The sequence below is a fragment of the Pterocles gutturalis genome, unplaced genomic scaffold, assembly GCF_000699245.1.
Source record: "Pterocles gutturalis isolate BGI_N339 unplaced genomic scaffold, ASM69924v1 scaffold8472, whole genome shotgun sequence".
Taxonomy (NCBI): domain Eukaryota; kingdom Metazoa; phylum Chordata; class Aves; order Pterocliformes; family Pteroclidae; genus Pterocles; species Pterocles gutturalis.
Genome location: NW_010115269.1, coordinates 58,083 through 81,744, shown reverse-complemented (window position 1 = coordinate 81,744; position 23,662 = coordinate 58,083). Strand labels below are relative to the sequence as shown.

Below are 23,662 nucleotides of genomic sequence, written 5' to 3'. Positions count from 1 at the left end.
GGATGAAAGCTTTTGGTTTACCTCTATTGTTATTTTTCAGAAGAAAAAGTTAACTCGGTGGACACTCATACATCTGAAAAGTTGTCTCTGTTTTTCATGTTTAACCTCTGGGGTAGATCTGGAAAAGGTCTTCAGTTTTATTTTTCTTTTTAATCCCATAGTGCTCCTCTGAGAAAAAAATCAATCTTTATGAACTGTGTGAATTCCCTTAAGATACAGCAAAATATGTAAAAATTTTTAAATTTCTCTTTTGCTGTCAGGAATATTAAAAGCAGTATCAGTGAAATGTAAGTATTTCACTTTTTTTGTGTTCCAGCAAGAGTTGAACTTTGCTGGCTCTCAACTAGTTGCTTTGTATTAAAAGGGCATAGGGAAGGAAAGCCTTTTTCCCTTCAAGATACAGTAAATATTAAATTGATGTTGATCCTATTAAATGTCTCCGTGTGTGCTGAATAAATATTTACAGTTTTAATATCACATTTTCAAAGACTGATCTGACCTTAGACTTCCACCAACCACAGGATCTTGACTTCTGGCCTTGTAAAGACATGATCATGCAAGGCTGTGTTAAAAGCCCAAAATGGAAGGAGCTTTTTTTGTGCATATCTTGCTCAAGGACCTAATTTCTTTTGTGAAGTGGTATAGGACAGACGTTGATTATTTTTCTGCCTTTGATGCATACACTTTAAATTTTGTCTTAGGCTGTGGTCTAGATTAGATCCCTATGAGCCTGGGAGGGTAATAGAGATCTCTTGAGTTGTAACTGGATAGCTCCAAGTATCAATATCGATCTTGCTTGCTGCTCATTTAGAGAGCAGTGAACCATTTTGCAGTTGAAAACAAATGCACTTCTGAACTCTCATGACTTCAGATTCTTTGATTTCCACCTACTCACTAAGACCATGCCTGGGGCTACAATCTCTGGCAAAGTACTTGACATTACTGTAACAAGTCTTATGTGAGTTTGCCATCAGCAGTCTGCTTTCCTGTGGCAGTTGTGGAGTCTAGTATTCCAAATGGCTTTCTTAAAGAAAAAAACAATTCAGAACAAAAGCATTTGATAAAGCAGGTCTTAAAATACGGTCTAGACACTTGGTGACTTTCATGGGGACTTTTCTTTCACTTAGGAAGAGGCCCACTTTCTTTCTTGTCTGTAAAATTCTACCTCTAGACAGCCACCAAGAAATCTATCCCAAGTGCCTGATTCAGCCTTGGTTAGAGCCCGCATTCCTGGCCTCAGCAACTGCTGTTGTGACTCCGTTGTGAGGCCTCGGACAGTGGTGCGTGTTGCAGCTTCAGATAATGTGTAGATCTTCATAACTTGGTTGCCAGATATGCAGTAGTAGCCACTGCTTCTTAATTTTCAGAAAAGTGAAAGGGAACACTTAAAAGGAAAGGAGGTACATTCATATAACAAATATTTGTTGGAGAAATCCAAATACTATAGACCATGATTTAAAAAAAAAAAATTAAGTTTCATTGTGAATGCAGGGGATGTTAAACCATATTAAATAGAAAATATTTTGAAATCAGTATGACAGGAGAGCTTTTGTTGTGAGCCCTAAAAACAGTTAGCAGAGAAAATGTGTGTGTCTTTGATTTTTATCATGTTTAGATTCTATCCCTATATTTCCTATCTCACAGTTGTAGGGGTGTGATTATATTTAGATTTCTCTAGGGCATTTAACTCCATACTGCGCCACGCTTTACCAAACCAGTGCTATGTAAAAAGAGCAAAGCACTTCTCCAGTGCAGGCAGCCCACAGGCTCACCTCTGGAAATCTACAGAGCCTGACATTGTACCTGAAGGTGATGGATTTTCCTGTCGGTGATCTAGAATTAGCTATAAAATCAAGATAAAATGTTAATGATGGAAATTAGCCATGTGGCAGGAAAGATGAGAAAATTGCAGAAAGTGAAATACTTATGTCATATTCTGTGTTCTTTTATGTGATGTGCTTTCAAAGATCATCTGGACTTTTTGATCAGTCTTTCCTTTTTGTTGTTGGGAGTTTGGGCATTGGTAAGATGCTCAGTCTTGCCTAGATGTTTTATGTAGTCCATTTAGATTTTTCTAAGCTTTTTGATCCCATGCAGTAAACATTGTAAGTTACTGTGAAGAGAAAAAGGGGATTGTATTTTATGGCTTGTAAAGGACTATGAGCAGTTGAAGCATGTTCTAGAGGCTATTCTGATCTAGACATTTGTTTTGTAGTTTCATGCAATTCGGGAGACTAGAGTTGCATCCAGGTGGTTTCTTTAAATTCTGATTTTATGTTCACAGTCTATTTGTACAAAGCAGTTTGTACCAACAGAATGTAGAAGCTTTCTTTGAAAGCAGTAGTAAACAGGCTTTAGAGGGAATTTTAAGTGGGCTGTAGTATGTCTTTTGGCTCAGATATGTGAAAACTAAAATGCAATGTTGTCATTCCCTCTCAAATTGTTCAGGTTCCATAAATTTGAAAGTCCTAATTGTGCTTCCTCAAAATGAAAGGGATAGGAGAAGGACTGAGCAAAGGCAGTGACTTCTTCATGCGCTGAAATGTGATGGGGCTGGAGGGACTGCCATATTACCTTTGCATCTTATTTCACTTCATTGCTTATGCACTCAGGATGAATATTCAGATGTCCTCTTTAAATGTAAAGATATGTGAAGCGTGATGTATAATACAACTGATGTGTAGGGAGTAAGCTTTTCATGTGAGTGTTCTCGGTTGCCTTTACATATTCTATAAATCAAGTGCAACACTAAAAGGAAGACATACAGTGGGATATCAAGCACATTGACTATTATTTTATTTGTTAATTTAAAATACATCATGTACTTTAACTGTTTGAAAACAATTTAATGAAGATAGTTGCTGTTGACTTGCAACCCTCTCTTGTTCTGGGATTTTTTGATGTTGGATATTGGCAACTCATGTTGTCTTGGTTGGTGACTGAAATACGAGAACTTTTATTTTCCCTCCAAACTGAAATACCTTATGCAGAATGGAGCGTCTGCCATTCTGGTCATCCTATGTGCACATCTTTAGTATATATTTTAACATCTGTGTGCAGCACGGAGAGCAACAAGGTGCTGATTGGGTTTGAATGGGGTCTCACTGCTAAGTCCTAGTCAGCATCAAGGAAAAAACCTATTCACTGAGGGATGGGCTCATGCAATATAAGTAACTTTTCCTAGAGATTAAATTTCAGGGGAGTGTGTAAAATGCAATGTAATAGAAGTTTGTTGATTCTATCCTTTTTTTTAAAGCAATGACTGACAGTACTCTTTTCTTGTTCTTTGCAGTGTGGTGATGTAAATATTTGGTAAGCAATTCAGTGACTATTTTTGTATATATAATTGGATTTGATTTATTTTCATGCTATTGAAATGTGACAGGAATTAATTTGTTAAAGTAATATATATTAGGCTTGACTTCTAAGTATTTATTTAATCTTTTGAACATCAAAATTGCAGAAATTTTTTAGTGTATATATAATGTCTGGTTAGTGTTGTGTCCTGGGAGCAGCCAGAGAAAACTGTAAAAATATTTCAGTAGAGATACATGCAGTTGATATCCCTGGCACTGCTTCTAGTCGTAATCGCATACTTAAGAGATTGGTTGGAGTCCCAGAGTATCAGTATCAAAATGTTTATTCCCTTAGTTGCTGTAACAGTGTAACAGATATTAATTTGTGTGAGTCTCTGTTCCTTTGGATCACGAGACCAGAGGTGTTCATCACTTTCAAGCCTTCTAGTAGCAAAATTAGTGTTTCTCATGAAAAGAATTTCCTAGCCACTCTTTTTCTTGCCTTTGTAAGATGTGAATAAAAAAATTGTGAATACAATTGGCTTTATTTGCCAGGCAGGTCTTTTCTTGGATATGATACTTAAACGTACGTAGTAAATCTATGTAACTTGTGTTTGGAACCTGTTACTTCTGAAGGAGGTGCATGTGGAAATGGCACTTTTTCCATTTTCCAACAAATGCCTACAGAATCCCTGTGAGGACAATTTCCCCTCTATTTTTGGATAATTTTTTGAAAGAGTGGTTTGGAAGAAACACTTGTTTTAGGATATGATACTAAAAACTGAGTCTTAAGGCTTTTTTGTTTGTTTGTTTTTTTTTTTTTAAACCAATGTAAGAGCAGGAAAGATAATCAGAGGTGATGAAAAGTGGAATATTTTTTTTTTTAAACAATACATGTGGATACAATAAAATGAGGAAGAATTGGTATGACTTTTATGAAAGAAAATAATGTCATGTATGTGTGAGGGTTCTTTTAGAGAATTAAAAGCATGTGGACAGGGAAGAACCAGGTGATGTTGTTTGGATTGCCAAAATGTAATTGTGAAGATCTCTCCCCAAATTTTGAAAATAAGTTGAAACGCTATGGAGAGTGCATCCTTACATTGATGGAGGACTGCTAAAAGGGGAGATGGGGGGAAAAGTTCATGTGTAGAAATAAATTGTCTTTTTTCATGATCAATCTCATATGGGTTTGTGCTGCAAATACATGCATTTCAATGTATTTGTTATTGCTGTGTAAAAGAGGTAGAATAATGAGGCAAAAAAGTTTGTTGACAGTATTAAGTTATCCAGGATGTTGGTACTGAAGGGCTAGCCATGAAGAATTGCAAAAGGACATTGCTGTACTGACTGTTAGACGGCACTGTGCAATTTTATCAGGTTAAATGTGGGTAACGCAGACTGGGCAACCCTTGCTTTATGTATGGAGTGATGGGCACTGAAATTATATAAGTTGATAATTATTAAGATCCTGCAACTGAAATGAAAATGCCTGCTCAAAGTTCATCAGTAGTCAAAATAGCAAGCAGAATCTTGGAAATTATTAGGAAAGAAAAAGAGACTCATTAAACTGCCAGTACCTCTTTATTTTGTCATGTTCAGTCTAGTTTGCACCTCATAAGACCATGTTGGTGGAACTGCATGTACAGAGAAGGGCAGAAAGAACAGTCAGAGGAATGGAACAGGTCTTTTTGAGAAATTACTAAATATTAGTACTCTTTTTGGACTAGAACAGAGATGACTGGAAGATTATGAGATGTCAGTGTCACTAATGTGCACAGGTTCAAAACAAGAAGAAGGGGTTTCTTTGCACGGGTTTTGATTAAACTGTGTGCCTTTGCCAAAAGATGTTGGGCATGCTAAAGATTTACATGTATTGAAAAATTAATTTGAATTCCATATGTAGAGGGAATTCAGAGATTTTATGAAAAAGATCAGTTAGTGCTGGCTCGAGAACCACTGCGCTGTGGTTTGCTGGTGTCTGAAATAATATGCATAGAAGGTATCACTGGAAGAGCAACTCTGTGTTACCTTCTGTAAACATCATCTATGGAAGGCTGTTTCTGTTGGTTTTCTCTGAACTAGTGATGTGCATCAGTAGATCACACATTTATTTTTTTTTTTACCATGCCCTAGCACAAAGAAAAGAGGGATGAAAAGGGGAGGAAAGATAAAAAGGAGGAGAGTAAAAATAAATTATTATGAGAAGGTAGAAAGGTGTTAAGAATAAAAACAATTTTAAAAGAGGGAACTAGAGAGGGACAGAGAAAAGCAGTCCTGACAGCAACCATCACCGCTTGGTCGGGTCCAAGTAGGAATATGTGCTCCTTGGTGATGCTCAGCCCAGAGGCATGACTAGATAGGGAGCTTGAAACAGTTGGCTGTTGTCAAACTTTGTGCTCTTGGCACTTAGAGTGGCCAAGCTGACTAGAACTGGGTGAATTTTGACAAGAACATCCCAAGACTTGGTGAGGCTTTGGATGTGGAGGGCAAATAAAAAAGGGAGTGTATGTGCAATTTCAGGAGATTCTGAAGGAACTGGAAAGGGAACATGGCATGTTTGATACCTGTATGGTAAGAGGGTCTTCCTCTTGCCAGGGAATGTGTGTGACTCGGGATTGCACGAGAACACCTGAGCCTCTGTGTCTCAAGTCCTCCACTGAGAATTTTCCAATTTATATTCCTGTTAAACAGTAGACTTAGTTGACAATATAGGCTACCACACAGGGGTTTTTCACCTTCCTGTGGCAGCAAGTTATGGTACCAAACATTTTGGTGTGACACAAGGCCAAGGAGTTGGAGAAGTCAAGCAGAGTTGGATATTTTTTGAGGTATGATTTCAAGGTGAATTGGTTAGCTGTTATACACCCTACTAAAGAGACATGGGGAGGAATTACTGATGATTTTGGAGATGTGATGCAAGTTTGACCCTCTGTGCCTCTCTGTTACATTTCTGTACAGTTGAGGTAGGATAGGAACTTATAACAAGATTTAATTTTACAAGTCACAGTAACGAAACAGGGTTAGAGGTAGTCTTATAAAACCAGAACAAAAATCCACTGTTGAAACTACCTATTACTTTTATCATCTTGAAGACTTTCAGTGCTAGCTGTCTGATAAGCTGTTACATGCTTACATGGCCATGTGACTGGCATCTATCTGATTCTTACTTTGCAAGATCATTACCCCGGGAATTGCTTTCATTGAGACAGATTAGGATTTGGTGATAAGTGTATCCTCATGGACTCACTTTGTCCATGAAGTGCTATTCAGATTTACACCTTCCCTTTAAGAATTTCCTGTGATTTATAGACAATGTTTAATCAAACATACATCCTTCTATGAAAGGTTTATTGATTGTCCTCCACCTAATTATGAAAATGGTGAAGTGCGTAGGGCGTAGCTGGATGGAATCATAGAGCAAAGTAAAATAACTTCCCCACCGCACACAAATTCACTGCAAGTTGATCTTCTGTTTTCTGTAGCTCTAAATGGGTTGGGATGATTAATGTTCACTTGGATTTTGTAGTTTCCAGTGTTGTTTGCAATGTGTTTGGAGCTGAGCTTGTTCAGACATCTAGAATACTTGAGAATAGGCAGTTTGGAGTCTTGCCCACAGCTTTCTAGAATAAGCTGATAGAACATTAAATTTTCATTGACGTTGCAATCAAATGTATACTGCTATTAAGTGTGCTGAGTTGAAAAAATCCCTGACACTTTTTATAGGAACTTGAAAGTATTCTCTTTATTTTTGCTGTGCCAAAAATAGGCAAAAGGTCCCAAAAGGTCGTATGGGAAGCCTGCATTCAATGTTCTTTCTAACTTGATTCTTTAACATGTGGTGTGTTTTTTTTTGGGGGGGGGGGGGCGGTGGGAGAGGGCTTGTTTTTGTTTCATTTTGTTTTGTTTTTTTCAAAAACTGAGACACCAGTTTGGGAATGGTTTTTCTTTCCAGTACAGTCAGACACTTTGTGACTTGTCTCTGTGTTACACTTCCCTCCCTGCGTCCCGCCTCCACCCCCCCTCGTTCTGTAGAAGTTTAGTGTTTGTTCCTTCTTAAGGGTTGTATTCTTTGTAAGTCATTAATTTTGCTTTTCTTTTTAGCATCAGACGTGGGGTTTTTTTTCTGGTGCTTAGTTAATTGGGTGTGTGATAAGGCCATCTACTTTTAGAGGAGGCATGTCTCACCTTTAGTTTTCTGAGTAATGTGCCATAGTTCAAGAACGGACAGTACAAAACAAAGCTTTGTATAGTTTGTGATAGATTTCTAGAGTTTTTTTATCCAGGTTTAACCTTTCAATTTATTCAAGTCAGTTGGACTTAATGAAGCAGCATTCTCCCAAATGTTGTGTTTGTGTTGTAATGACTTTGCTTAGAAAAGCCTTTATGTCAGAATGGCCCTTGGGCAAATACACAGCTCTTTGCAGCAGTGCTCTTTTCCAGGCAGGTATCAGGAGACTGTTTCTCCCCCTTAGATGTTAGGATAGCTGGGAGATGATTATTGATTTTGTTTAAGTTAGTGTATTCTTTTTACTTTCTTGTGCAAAATCAGTTACTAAACTAATGGGAAAAATAAACCGATCCAACAACGTATGAGGTGTTTCTTGAATTAGATTTTGATACGTATATATATCATCAACTGGTGATAGGTGTGCAGTGTTTTGAGAAAAATTTTTATTCTCTTAGAGTACATTTTAAACAGAGACTTCAAACTGTGGTGCTCACTACAACTGTGCCTCAGATTTCAGCGGCAAGCTTCTGTACTTACTGGTTTTTCACACAGGAAATGATGCAAATACTTTCACTATACAAGTCCTTCCAACTGTGAACATATGAAAATAACCAGAGAAAACAGGTTTGCTGGTGCTCAGACATCTATCAATAGTGGTCAGAAGTACTGATCAGTTTTTGTCTTTTTGGGCAAGTGTTTTGTATGAGTTGGTGTTTATCCAGAAAAGCAGGTAAATGCCTCGTGAATGGAATTGGGCAGATTCTTTGTAATTCATGGAATCATATGGTAGCTGTAAAATGTGGTTTTTGAAGTTTGCATAATGGTTTGTACATCTGCTCTTCCAGCTTGTATTTTAAATGTGGCTAGCGTGCTTCAAAACTCCTGAAACTTCTGGTTTTGTCTGCCACTTGAAGATTACAGTGTTTCACTTTTGACCCTCTTAAATAAACTGTATTTCTATTGTGGAAAAAAATGCAGCTGCCTGATGTGATAAGGCTCAAACTTAATTTGAATGAATTCTTTTAAACTGAGAGTTGCATTTTCTACTAGCATACAGATAAGTAACTGTATTTTATACAGTTATTTGAAAGAGTGGGTGTGTTTCGTTGTGGTATCTGAGCATAGACTTATCAAGCTGGTGATAACAGTTCAGGAGTGAGTCAGGTCCCCCCAAGGCACACCAGAGCTGCCCTCACAGGTTCAGGAAAACCACGTCAGGCATGGAGCTGCATCCTAGTCTCTCACTTGCTCCCTGCTCATCTTATTTGGTATGCTTCTCCAGTCCCATCCTTCCCAGTTGATCTCCACTACTCGGATTGTATTGACATCTACCATCCTCTGAGTAATCCTGTTTGGAAGCTGGAGAGTCTTATCCACCTTTGTTCTTCACTTAAAAGCTTCTCCACAGTTTTCATTATCCCTAATGATTTCATACCAGCCTTGGAGATTGGAGGGGAGGGCAGAAATTCTAGAAGTAGTGAGAGGTTGAGAGTGCCCTGTAGGTTAGTACAGTCTCCTAAATAATGTTGTGGTTCTAAAAGTCCATTTGCTACCTTTACTACTGAGTTTTTTCTCGTTTACTGTTCAGTTGATGCTTTCAAATAAACGTCTCATGTATGAGCAGATCCCATTTCTGAATGGCAATGATTGGCTTCAAAACCAGTGTCCACTACCTTCATGTGCTCATGCTTAATTGTTTTGCCTTCTTATTACTCGTTAGTGTTACTGATGTTCCTCTGCAGCTTTTGATAGTCTGACTTGGTCTGTCCTATCTAGAATACCTGTGATGGCGCAGGCACAGTGGGACAAAAGTGGGAGTTTATTGGGACTTCCTTCTACTGTAAACAAAATGATTGTTTATTCAAATGGTTTGCTGGCTATCTTTAAGGAGTAATTGGTCAGGGTGTTTGGCATGTAAGGGCTTGTTTAGAAGAGCTTGGTTTCTTTGGAGCCTTTTGTGAGAGATCTTTGGTAAATATATTTTCATAGTCCAGGTGGACTATATCAGTGATTTCTCAGTGTGCTCTTTGAATCTTTCAGAGAAGATCAATAGTCTTGGAATGTGGCTTTTCCTTACAACAGCTGAATGGAATTATCTGTGCACCTTTTTTTTTTTTTTGAGTAATTTATACAAATTTTTTTGGTACAAACATTGAACCTAACTGATCTGTTATTTCTTAGTTCTCCCCTTGAACCTTTGTCACAAATTCATATTGCTTTTCCTGTCTCTTAGAGCTACAAGATCAAGACTGTTTTAAGTGAGAATTCATGAATCACAGCCAGTAGGTCTTTCATTCTTGAGTTCAGTTTTAGCGCTTCATTGTTTTTCACAGTGTGAGCTTGCTCTTTACCTATTTATAAACACACTTGAGGAAAATTCTGGTATGGGAAGTATCCACAGTTTTTCCTCAGTGTATAGATCTAAAAAGAAAAAGGGAGGGTTCTTCTTCTGTAGGGCTTTATCTCTTATGAGTCCTTCTTTATGTGCTGATTGTTCTAGGGGAGCACTGTAACAGATCTGATATTCCTTCTCTCTTCTGAAAAAGGCTTATTTTTATGATTGCTTTATTTTTTACATGTACCTTGCTAGCTAGAGCTTATGGTCACTTTCCCCCTTCCCTTTGGATACCACTTCTGATTTTCTGAAATGTATTGTTTTGATTCAGATAGTTTTCCTGACTTTTCTATTTAGCCACACTGTGCTTTTTTCCTGCTTTGTTTAAAGACCTCTTTTGTGTGAGTACAAGCAGTTACTTCTGCAAACGAGCATGAGAGTCTTACAAAGGTATGATCAGGAAATAATTATAGCAAACTGTTTTGGGTAGGCATTTATACAAAAGGCCATACAAGAAAAAAATGAGACAGAATATAAGCACAGGTTTTAAAACCAAAAATAGCATATGTATTTTTACCTTTATTTTCATATTTTATAATCCTGAATCAATTGCCATTATTTTGGTTTAATTAGATTTGAAGAATATCTGATTTCTTTAAATGCCTGCTGTCTTAGAAATCTTCTATTCTAGATGAAAAACCGTAGTTTTCATTACTAGAGAGGCAACCAAGTCTTGTTTCTCTAGCCAGCCTAGCAGTAGAGAAAATGGGTTTGGTGGATGTTCTATTTGATGGATAAGGAGTTGGCTGGACGGCAGCATCCGAAGAGTTACAGTTAATGGCTCAAGGTCCACATGGAAATCAGTAACAAGTGGTGTCCCTCAGGAGTCCATATTGGAACTAATGCTATTTTATATCTTTGTTAGTGGCATAGGCAGTGGAATTGAGTGTGCCCTCAACAAGTTTTCAGATGATACCAAGCTGAGTGGTGCAGTTGATATGCTTGAGGGAGGGGACACTGTCCAGAGGGACCTTGACAGGCTTGAGAGGTGGGCTTGTGCAAACCTCATGAAGTTCAGCAAGACCAAGTGCAAGGTCTTCCTGCAGCTGGGTCAGGGCTGTCACCCGAATCAGTACAGACTGGCTGTTGAAGGGGTTGAGAGCAGCTATGCAGAGAAGGGCTTGGGGATATTGGTAAATGAGAAGCGGGACATGAGCCAGCAGTGTGCACTTGCAACCCAGAAAGACAATCGTATCCTGGGCTGCATAAAAAGAAGTGTGACCAGCAGGTAGAGAGGTGATTATCCTCCTTTACTCCACTCTTGTGAGCCCCCACCTGGATACTGCATCCAGTTCTGGGGTCCCCAGCACAAGAAAAGCATGGACGTGTTAGAGTGGGTCCAGAGGAGGGCCATGAAAATAATCAGACGGCTGGAGCACCTCTGCTATGAAGAAAGGCTGAAAGAGTTGGGGTTGTTAAGCCCGGAGAAGAGAAGGCTTCAGGACAACCTTATTGGAGCCTTTCAATACTTAAAGGTGGCTTATAAAAAAGATTGAGGGAGACTTTTTTACTGGGGCCTGTAGTGATAGGACAAGGGGTAACAGTTCTAAACTAAAAGGGAATAGATTCAGATTAGGTGTAAGGAAGAAATTTTTCACTGTGAGGGTGGTGGGGCACTGGCCCAGGTTGCCCAGAGAAGCTGTGGATGCCCCATCCCTGGATGTGTTCAAGGCCAGGCTGGATGAGGCTTTGGGCAACCTGGGGTAGTGGGAGGTGTCGCTGCCCATGGCAGGGGGGTTGGAACTAGATCATCTTTAAGGTCCCTTCTGATTAAAACCATTTTATGATTCGAAGTGGAGGAGGATTCATGGTTGACTATTAATAAACATAATTGTGAATTTGCTGAAGATGGAGCTAAGAACATGTGTTCTGTCAGTAGGTATTCAGGAAGATGTGCATGTTAGGATATCTGTATTCAGAAAAGTGGGGCGTTCTTGGTTCTCTTTCGTTTGAATTAAACTATGCTGGGGATGTGTATGGTTTATGTAGTTAAATTCTGTTTAATACTAAAAGATTGCGTTAAGAAATTTTAAAGTCACATTTCTTAATTTTGTAAGTGACACTAGAGTATTAATTTTTTCAAAAGCAACTATTGCATTAAAAGTTGAAAAATTGGAAGTAGGTGTTTCATGCTGGGCCCTCGCTTTGTCTCTTGTATGAATGCTACTGCTTTGGACTTCTGCCGTGCACTCACAGACCTAAACCACCAGTTTTACAAGTAAATGTACTTTTCAAAACAAAATGTATGTACAGGAAATTAAAAGCTTCTTAAAGACAATTAAGGACAATTCAGAAGAATGATTTTTTTTTTTTCTTGGCTTCTTCCAGGTACTAAATTGAGGATTTGTGTTTTCCTTTAAACAGCTGTTAAAACCTGGAACAGGTATATCCGTTTCCCAAAAAGCCTGCGTCTGCAGAAGTATGCTTTTGATTTTGCTGGTTTTTTTGACTCATGTTTTCTTTTCCTAGCTTGAATTGTCTGTCCTTAATGATAAATTTGGCTCTCTGCTACCTGGAATGAAGTAATAGGACACTGGCAACAACCCATGTTATTCTGTTGGTTTTTGGCATATTCTGGATGTGTGGTACTGAAATACTTGACTGCATGCAGATGATGCTTCAGAATCAGTTGTGTGCAACTCATCTGTGTTTCCCAGCACTGTGGTGTAGCTTTCTTGATGCTTTGAACTGCCTCATCCCCTTCTATTTTCCTGATCATTTCAAAGCTAGTGAACTGGTCAGGTGTGATCCCAGCATATCTGTGTGAGTCAGTGGTTCTGCCTCCTCATACCCCTATGTATGTCATATGTGAAGGAGCTACTGTTCCTATCTCTTCTGGGACTGTTTTTGGATTGGCAAGGTGGCTTTTTCTTGAATCTAGGCTAATGTCATATTCACTGACATTTGTGAATTGCTTTTACAAGTATTTTGGGATTTGAGAGTGCTGACAAGGAAGACCCAAACTGACCATGCTAAGGCACTGCCTGAACATGAGTAAAATGTTTCTGGCACTGTGGTGGCCCCAGAAGCAGTTTAACTGTAGTTGCGCATCATCCAGCCAAGCCAATAGCTAGGATGAGTGACCCACAGTGTGCAAAATCACCTGTGAGTAACTGGTAGTTGAGCACTAAACTGTGAGTATGAAACAGAGAAGAGACTGATTGGAGACTCTTGGTTTTGTGCCTCTTTTCTCCCTTCTCCCTGTGGTGGTGAAGAACATTTGTGTATTTGAATTCTAGAAGTGTATTACTTTTTGTTGTACAAGAAGCATGTAAGTAATTCAGAATATTTTGCAGCAGCAATTAGCATTAGTGAGAAGTAGGAATGGTTGTTTTAAAAGTGGATGTCTAGCTGTGAACTAGTTATGACTTCTCTGTTTTAATGGAAGCACTTTCAAGCTGAGAAGACTGATACTTATGCTTGGACAGACTGGGTTTTTTTCAGTTTGTCTTTTGACAGTTATGCAAAGTTTTAGTTAAAACTGATTTTGGCAGGAAAGGGTAGGAAAAGCATCACATGTTTGCAGGGAGAAGAAGCCCTTGTCTCTTGGAAACTCAAATACAACTGAAGAGTATCTACTTGTTAGCTTCAGAGCAATAAATTATTATAAGCAACTTGGGGAACATAACCTGTATTTAAGATTGTCTAATCCTTTCCATTGTGTGATCCTGTTTACTGTTGCATTTTACTTTAAGTGTAAACAATTCTGAATTATGTTTTCTGAACTGTTTGCTAAAAGTTGAATGAATCTTCATTCAGTGGTTATAATATGCTAAAGATATTGTTAATATCTTTCTGGATACTAATCTAGTTCAATATATTGCGTTACTCAGGATGTGTAGTAGGAGAGGAGAGGGGTCTTTTGCCTTTGTTTCTATTCCAATGACCATTTTATGGAAAAACTCTTAATTCTTCCAGTCTTTAGGAAGGAAATAAAACATTGTCTATGGATGGTCATTCCCATTATCAGGGCTCTAGTTTTATGCTAATATGCTTTTAAATGTGTGTTGTAAACAAAAATACAATGTAAGTTAAATCAAGAATATCCTTAAAACTGGTTTGGCATTTTGCATTTATCTTTTTATGTATGAAAGCAGCAAATACTGGACAGTTCGTTGTCTGTTAACACCTAGGGCTGAAGGAGGAAGGAGCAGCATTTTGTTCAAAGCCATATGTTATGGATAATCAGAGGTTTTCACAGAATACCCTCAGACAATGGAGTCCTGACTCAGTGTGAAAAAAGGAGTTGTTTTCAATTACCACCTGTCAGTTATAGCTATGAAATTAGTTCATGTACAGTTCTCACTGTGTAGCAAATTTCTGATGAATATCTGTCACGCTGGATTGCTTCTGCTAGGAGATGTATGTGCAGACAAAAAGAGCACAATTATTACTGCATCCTGGGAGAAAATTGTTGCACAACTCTGCTACTTGTGTACTGCGGCTGTTTTGGTGGTTAGATATTAATGAAGTTACAAAGCTGTGCTATAATTGAGAACCCAGCTGGATTTTTGCTTAAGTGTTTGTAATACTTGTGATATATTGTTTCTCTCAATTAACACAGCAGATGAAGGAAGCCTGTATTTTTCCAAATCTGTTGGTTTAAGTGGCAAAGTTGCTACATGCTCATTCTCACTGGGTTGGATTTTGTTGTATAGTGGAAACTAAAAACACTTGATTAAGCAGGCGTGTCATGGTGACTATAGTAAATATTTGGTGAAGCATCTGTTATGCTTACCTAAAGGTAGTCAAGTATATTAAATTTTTTGCTCTAGAAAGAAAAACTTAATGAGAGCTACTGTATTTACATATTATATGTATTTCCTTTTTAACTTTACCTGCTGTATTATGGTGCTAGTAAAACTAGGTATATAGTGACCACTTCAAAGAAAAACCTATTGTCTTTTAAGCATTTTGGATCTTAAGTTATATTTTATTGTGCCTTTTTATTTTTTTCTTAAATGGGGATGCCTTTTCTGGTGCAACATATATTTAAAATCCGATGAAAATTAGAAGTGGCAAAATAATGTGTTTTTATGCTGCTTACAACTGCAGAATGTATTTATGATAACTTTTTTTTTTGCAGTTGTACTCGCTAAATGATTATAAGCCACCCATTTCTAAAGCAAAAATGACACAGATCACCAAGGCAGCAATCAAGGCTATAAAGGTAAGAAACTGGCTAACTTCTTTTAATTTCCTTTCTGCTTCTCATCTCTGTCAAAATAACTGAATAGCTTAAAGAACTTGCTGCAGAACTTTCTGCCTCCCTTGTTCTGTGCACAATTTCCAAGTTATGATCAAATGTGGTAGCGATGGGATTTTCAGGAGTGCAACAGAAGGATTAATTTGTTGTGTGACTTGCATTTGCCTGTTGTCATATGTAAGAAAAAAATTATACCAACTTGTCTCTTCAATCAGATCTGAAATACAGGGTCTTTTTCCTCAATTTAAAAAGGAAACGCTGGCATTGACTGAGAACAAATGAATAAACTTAAAACTGCAATTCCCATGCTGCTCCCACCACCCCCACCCCCAAATACAAGATACTTGTGCCTTTGGATCAGTACAGTTGTTTTATTTCATTTTTATAAATTCCTAGCATACGTTTTCATGGGTGTTAATAGATTTTTTTTTTTATGTTGCTTGGATACAAACTGTTCTTAAGCTTTAACATTAGCACACTAATTAAAGACTTTTCTTGCCACAAAATAAAACTAATTGCCAAACAGCAATGGAGCAGCAGAAAACACTATTGAAAAACGATGAAGGAAATAAGTATGATTTTAAGCATTAAAACAAATGGAAGATTAGTGAAAGCTGGAGAGGTGAAAAAGAGGATGGGATAAAAGCAAAAAAGCCATGTGTTTATGCTCTTCCTATCTATATTCCTCTGCTGAGAATGCAGATACTTTTTCAGATAATGAAATCCATATTGATGTTTTGTGTAGTTCGGAGAAAGAGCAGTTTGGTGACAGAAGAATGAAATTCACTGGCTTTCTTAAATAAGAGAAGTCTATGCAAATTAGAGTCTGTGTGTTACAATACAATGAAAATGCTAAATGTGTTGAACTTAAACACATAGTAAATAATAATAAATGGTTCTAGAAATTAAACCATTAAATTATACCAAAATATTGTATCATGTATTTAACTTAGAAATCCTGCTTCCACTTCTGTCGTTTCAGTAACAGTGCTTAATTGTGTAGACCAGTTACTGAGATGATGTAGAACCATTGTGATGATATGTGAGATTAAAAAAAAACCAACCAACAACAGGCATTGTCACATTTTAAAATTTTCTCGTCTATTGAAATGCTGTTTTATTTTCCAGTTCTACAAGCATGTTGTACAGAGTGTTGAGAAATTCATTCAAAAGGTAAGTCAGTCACAGGTATTTTGTGTTAGCACAGAGAAAATGTCCTCATTTTGCATTACAGAGTATTGAAGACCATCAGGCTTTAGGTACACACATGGATTAATATTTTTATCACATGTTAGTTTGTGTCAGGTTTTAGTCACATTCAGTTTCTGCTGGTAATCAGTAACTGATGTTAACCCATGATTCAGAAAGACAAATACTTTGTCCTCATTTTGAAGTTACAATATACTTTGATCTGAATGACTGTGGATACTGTCTTAGGACTACTTCTCTATATGTATTCATTTAATTTTAAAAGAAGCTGGCAGTGTAGCCCTTGTGAACAGCTAACAGGAAAAGAGCTGACAGTGGTTGAGTGAGTAACAGTTGCTTTTGCTTTTCTGCCAGGTTTTAGCATAGCTTTTAAAGCTGAAGGGAGGATGACCGTTCAGCTTCATCTTTTGTGTAGCATGAGATGTAGCATTTCAGTCAGTGGTTCCTGCTAGTAATCTAAACCAAAAAGATTTAAATAGCTAGACTGGAATTGCTTTTTGGGAAGATGCAGTATTAATTTAAATATATGAATAACAAAGAATTTGATTGTGTTTTGTTTTCTTGCAACAGTTAATTATTCTTGGGTAAAACTGCATTTTACCTCCAGTTGGAAATGCATGGATTCCAGTTTGTGAGTCTTTCCTCCTTGTCTGTGTTGTACCTGATTGTTCAGTTGACATTTTGGTACTGATCTCTTCTTTTGTAAATAGGAGTAAATTATGATCAAATTGCCTTTTTATTTTGACGAACAAGCTAGAGAAGTTACTCTGATGTTGCAGTGCTGGATGCAGTTTTTCATCTGTTGTCCATTTTACAAAGCAGACTAGATTGTTCTTTGTCAGTAACCTGTCTTCCTCTTTATCTTTTATTCCTTGGTGCCCAGTGTATGCTGCAGTGCCTTTTGGCAGTGGTTAGACAGTGTAAACGGGGTTCCATTTGAGCCTGGTGTTTTTAACTGTCTCAGAACAGTTCATGAATGAATTACTTAGGTACTAGAACATCAGTCCTATGTGGAAGAGGTGACATATGTGTGTTTCTTGGCAGTTGTGAGGACTAGTGGTGTACTTTACCATCACTGCTAGTGTTTTGTCAAGTAGTTGTCTTTTGGGGCATTGCTTCTGACTTTTTTCAGCCTCTAAGAGAAGGGGTCAGTATCCTCTGATCCCTGTTTAATACTACAGGTGGACATAAAAGTACGAGAGCAGGTTTACCTCTTTCAGTAGCGCTTTCACTTTCATGTCCTGAAATTAATCTGGAATTAGCTGAGTTCCAAATACTGCTTTTTAGTTGCAGTGGCTGGGATTGGCAATTCTGAATTTGGAGAATCGAGAGAAGATTTGTCCTCTGAATGAAAGAGTTTCAGTTGATCAGGAATTGGACTGGTTGTTCATGACCCTTCCACAGGCTACTAAGAGTATGGGTTATCTTCACACGTTCGTGTTCAGCATCCAGTCCTGCTTGATGAGGGAGTTCTGCACTGTTCGTTGCTGGTTAGAAAAGGCAGATGTATATTGATAACGTTGTTAATGATCACTCTGGATTAGTTGTTTCCTTGTGGTGGGCTTGATGTGGTTTTTTTCAGTATTTCATGAACGATACAGTGAAACACACAAATTATTAAGTTCTTATTTTAGTAGAATCTGGGAAAAGCAGATGAAAGGTAGGCATTTGGTGTATATGGACTTAAGTTTTATGTTTGGAAGATAATTGGATTGTTGTTCTGGAAGCAATCACTTCAAGTTAAAGCTCAAGACTACTGAATCTTCCATTAAAATCTGCCATAGACTTGTCCAGAGTAATGCCAGTGCCATCTCAGCTAGTTTAGTGTCAATTCTTTCCTACTCCAATGTTTTCTTTCTTCAGAATTCATCTCATGAGGTTACTGAAACTTCAGGTGAAATAACTGGCTGTGGCACTCTTTGTTTTGTGACTCTTAACTGGCTGGTCTGTTGTGATTTTGGTTGACTGTTTTATTCTCTAGCAAAACATCACTTCAGGTCTAAAATGATCACATTCCATATATGTAACAATATTCCACTGTGACAGCAAGACTTGAATGATTTCTTTGAGTAATTATCTTATTGCTTAGACTTACTCAGAAAATAAGTGAATATTTGTTGTTTAAAAGCTATCTCATCTGAGATTAGAGATCCACAGCTCACTGCCTCTATTGTAATTCTTTATTTAATTTTTTACTTGTATTTTATTTTCTTATAATTTCTTGTAATCTGTATTATTATATTAATTGTAATCTTTTGCTTTCTGTAGCTGGTATGTTTTTAAGTACTCCATCTAGAATATTTGCTCAGTTTTCTTATTAAACCTATGTGGGGTTTGTTAATTTGAATGTTGTGAAAAGTTGTGTACCAGCCTGTTCTATATGCAGAATACTCTTATTTTTTGGTAATAATTTAGCTAAAATTTCAGTAGCTACAATACATTGAAGTGATTACCTAAAGACAGTGTATTATATCCAATTAGATTTTAATTTCATAAGTTTTGTAATGTACATTTATTCTTAAAAGGATGCCACACACATTCTAAAAAATAAAGAATTTCATACTTAAATACACTGAACCATGTTTAGAGCCTAAATAAATCCTTTAACAAGATTGCAAATTTTAGCAAATCAGCACTTCTGAAACGGAAAGCTTGTATCTAGGCTATAATAAAAATAATATCCCAAAGGGTTTGTTTGGCACTGTATTAGAGATTATGAATTTAGCATTATATTGCATAATATGTTTATAGACTACCTGGACTGGAGAGGGAATAGGTGTACTTTCCCACACACTACCTTGTGTGATAAGTATGACAACCGTTATTCATGAAATGAATCCATGTCATAGTATATTCCTGTGATGACTTCTTTACATTTTTATACCACTTTTCATTCTGTGTTAAAGCTGGTTACAGTAGTCTGGTGCAATTACTTTGCAATTAAAAGACAAAAATTTTCGCTTCAATGATTGACTAAGTAAAATTACCTAAGTCATTAGCGTTGTAGTTAGCTTTATAAATACCATGCTGTTTGGAAATTATGCAAGTTTTCCACAGCTTTGAATAAGTATCACCAGTATATTCTCAACCAAACAGATGTCTGTATAAATATATTTTTGTTCTGGCAGGGGGAGAATATACCACACATCAATTACGATGATGTAAAATAAACAAATGTTAACTTTAATGTTGGCTTTGATCATAAAGAAGGGCAAAGATATTTTGAATTATATTTACAGCTAGTCCCAGTGTACTGTTAAGAGTTTGGTCATGGTCTATGTGGTTCTTTTAAAACAGGTGTGTGCATTTTAAAAGGATATTTAGTTCATGTGCTAATTTTTAATAGCTAGATTCTAAAAAGTTAATTTTTTTTAGTGGTGGGAAATTTATTTGAAACCACTTAGATATTTGCAGAATACATATAGATATGATAATCTGAACATTAAAGGTTAGCTATTTCTGAGAGTTTTATTTTTCAGGACAATTTATTAACTAAAAAACATTTTAGTAATACTTTGACCCATTTAAAAATTAGACAGAACTGTTTGTATTTGCTCTGACATTAATGGATTTTGTTAATTTAAAATATGCATATGTAAAAAATATCTTTATTTTGTAGTGCAAGCCAGAATACAAGGTACCTGGTCTGTATGTCATTGACTCCATTGTGAGACAGTCTCGGCATCAGTTTGGACAAGAAAAGGATGTATTTGCTCCAAGATTCAGCAATAACATCATTAGCACTTTCCAGAACTTGTACCGTTGTCCTGGGGATGACAAGGTAAACCACTTATGGATTTTTCTAATTAAAACAATTTTTATTGTGTTATCTATAGCAAATAAAGATTTTGATCTCACTTTCTGTTTGCTAGAGTGGACCTAATTATAGACTTACACATTTATATGTATTTCTTCAAGTTTGCTTGTCTCAGTGTAGGGATGGGGGGAGGACACATCCAATTAGATTAATTAGACTTTTGGAAGGATTTTCAGGAAGACTGGATGGATTCGAGTTAATATATTTTGATGTGGAAAAATTAAGCAGGCATGTGCTAGGACAGGGAGTTGTAGTCAGTCTTTTATTGTCGTCTTACCCTGTTCAGTGAGAAAATGAGCAAGCAGGTTTTATATAGTGTCAAGGAATAAATATCTTTTTTGGTAGCAGTATCTTCAGTACAAGCTAGTTTGTTTTGGACTGAAGGAGGAGTAGAAAAATGGCATATATCCTAAAAATTATATTTCCTTTGATACTGAATCAACCAACAGCTGAGTAAGGCCTGCCTTGAGTAGTTTGACTCAATAGTTCAGCTGTTCCCTTGGACCACAGTACTCAAGATTGCTATCAAATTATCTTTACAATAGGTTGGCTGGAAATAGCAGAGTGCAGGCAGTTTAACTTCCTTCATATTTGTCACTGATCTTATAATATCTAGAGTTTCTTCTTACTGAATTGAAAAATTACAAAAAGATGGGAAATGCTAAGGGCTTTATCTCCACATAAATTTGTGTAATAGAGTTAAGTGAGGTAGTAAGTGAGGCAGGACACTGAAGGAAGAGAGAGACAGGTTATTCTTTCAGTAGTCTCATACATTCCTACAACTGTGTTTTACAACCAAAGATCTGAAAACCCAGGACATCCGTGGAAGGTGATTTGGACAAGTACTCAGTTTGTGTCTGGCTTTAAAGAAAATATATAGTAAATGTATTGTAGGGTAAGAAATAGTGACGCTTACCCTGTGATATTTCAATGCATGGCAACTAATGTATCGCCTTAAAGGTGTTTGATAAGAAGAGGGATAGTAAAGTGTAGTCTGTTTATGGTCTGTAAAGCTCCTATCAGGTTCATCTATAGGATATTTTTCACCTCGGTTAGGGAAGATGTATTGTGCAATCAGAAGTCTGTGTTGCATATGGATTCAGTATTGTAGGAAAGTTTTTCTGCTGTGAAAGTAGTTACCATATATTTGACCCAGCAAAAAATTGTGCTGTCAGAGATACCAAAATATGTACCTGTTTTCTAGCATTTTGATGTTTAATCTGATTGAAAGACATAATGGAGAAACACAACAGTTATCTTTATATGAGCAAATATGGATTTTGGTGTTAAATCAAGCAGAAGTACAGTAGCATTTCATTTAAAGTAACAAAAAACCCCACTGATTCCTTCGTCTGGCTCAGCCATGGAAAATACAAGAGGGGGATGGATACTGAGGTGCAGAAATAGTTTTATATTCCTTTTCTGGATAGAAGAGGGAAGTTAGCCTCTGATGGACTTGTCAAGAACTGCCTTATAAAACAGACTTTCAAAGAAGAATGGCTCACATACTGTAATGCTGAATGGAAGCCTTCAGAGATTTATTTAAAGGAACTCTAAATTACATCTTTCATGCAGTGAAAATTCAGCACTTCTATTTAAGTTAAGTCTCCTCTTGTAATTCTGGGCAAACAGACTTTTGTTTTTGGTTTAAACACTGTGGTTCAGTATTCTATGTTCATGGTTTATAGAATTTAAATAATTACACCATCTTCATGACAGCAAACACAAGATCCTATTAAGAACTTTCTGCTCTTCATAATACAAGTAACTTTTCTGTGTTTTTTCCAAATAGGCAAGGTGTTTTTCTACCACACATTGCTATTCCATTTTTCAAAATAGAGCAAAACCTTGCCTTTTTGTAGAAGTGAAGCTTAGAAAACATTTGGGAGCAGATCAAAACAGTGAAATAGAAATTTAATAGAAATGCAAGCTGAACAATGAGTTCCATCTAATGGAATTGTATGAAGTCTTAATTTTGTTTTTTTTCCTCCCCTATGATTCACGTTTTTTAATATTACTATGTAATTTCAATAGAGAGGGAATTGTGTTCCATTTCGAACTTCTAAATTCCTCACTTCATCAAGAGAGCTTGCAAAGTATTGAGCTAGTTTCCTAATAAAAGTATTTAGCAGTCTTATTAGTATATGCCCATTTTTCAGTGGACATAAATAATTTTGGTTCATAGGTAGATCAGAACTGCGTTCATATATGTTGACTATAGAAGTTTAGGAGACTAATAATTTCTTGTTTTAATTACTAGTAATGCTTTAAGATGCCTTCTTAAGATAATTTTCCTTCCATGCGTTCTTCTGAGAGTAAAGGTACAAGAAAGCCCAGACACATTTGTTTAATTTTGTTTTGTTTTAATATATTTTGTTTTCTGTTGAGAGAAGACTCTCACTATGTGCATAGTGTTCCTTTACTGTTACCTAGGGTCAGTCTCAGGTTCATAGCTTAGACATCTTTGGTGTGACCCAGTATAACTGTTCTTATGGTTCTTACAGTTTGTAAACCTAAAGCTTCTTCAATGTAGACAGATTGACGTGGCTAGTTAACAATTCCATAATTGATAATAACAAAAAAGATAAGCGTGACTATAGGTCTTTTGTTTTCCTTTCTTTGTTTTAGAGCAAAATTGTTAGAGTGCTAAATTTATGGCAGAAGAATAATGTGTTCAAGAGTGAAATTATTCAGCCTCTCTTGGATATGGCAGCAGGCATTCCTCCTCCAGTTGTGACCCCTGTCTTGCCCAGCACTACAGCTGCTACTAGCAACAATACACCAGGTAAACAAAACCAGGTTAAAATCATACTTTTGAATCAAAACACTTGTATCAACTTTGGTATGTTGGCTGTTAATATGCTGAAAAATGTCATTGGTTTCCTTTAGACAAATCTGCTAGAAAGAAATATAGCTTACATCTAGATAAGGGAAACAGCAAAAACAAGAGGCAGTCTGTTGTGTTTACTTTCCGACTGTATATTATATTCAGGCTGAGTAACAGTGCAGTAAGACCTAGCTTGGCATTCAAAAGTTAAAACAGTGATTGTCTTTTAAAGCAGTAATCTAGTAATTTACATTTAGTGCTCATCGGTGTATCTCTACTTCTGAGTTAAAAGCAGGAGTATTTGCGGGGATGGAGGATTCTTACGGCATGAAACTAATTATCAGATTGCTGATTTAGTCTCAATGTTCCTCTTGAGAAAAAATTATAAAAAGGGCAATCCTCATGAATCCAGCTGCTACATACAGGTTGAAGTTTTTAGTAGAATCTTTAAAGTTCCTGCTGGGGATAAAGTGCAAGTCCAGTAAGTTCTGGACTGACAGACATTTCTGAGTAGATTGCTAACAATTATAATTTGGAATAATAGAATCATTTGCATTGGAAAAGACCTTTAAGTCCAACTGTTAACCTGACACTGCCAAATCCACAACTAAACCATGTCCCTAAGGGCCACACCTACACATCTTTTAAATACTTCCAGGGATGGTGACTCAGCCACTTCCC

The 23,662-nt window shown here is 36.9% G+C and overlaps 1 protein-coding gene across 1 annotated transcript in view; it reads left to right on the top strand.

Moving 5' to 3' along the window:
• The first annotated feature begins 15,011 nt into the window (after positions 1–15,011).
• Positions 15,012–23,662, top strand: part of SCAF8 (SR-related CTD-associated factor 8) — a 34,282-nt gene continuing 25,631 nt past the window's right edge. The window contains 4 exon segments of the mRNA XM_010075127.1: positions 15,012–15,092; positions 16,257–16,301; positions 19,957–20,118; positions 22,783–22,939. Coding sequence (XP_010073429.1) covers positions 15,054–15,092; positions 16,257–16,301; positions 19,957–20,118; positions 22,783–22,939 — 403 coding nt within the window. The 5' untranslated portion in view covers positions 15,012–15,053.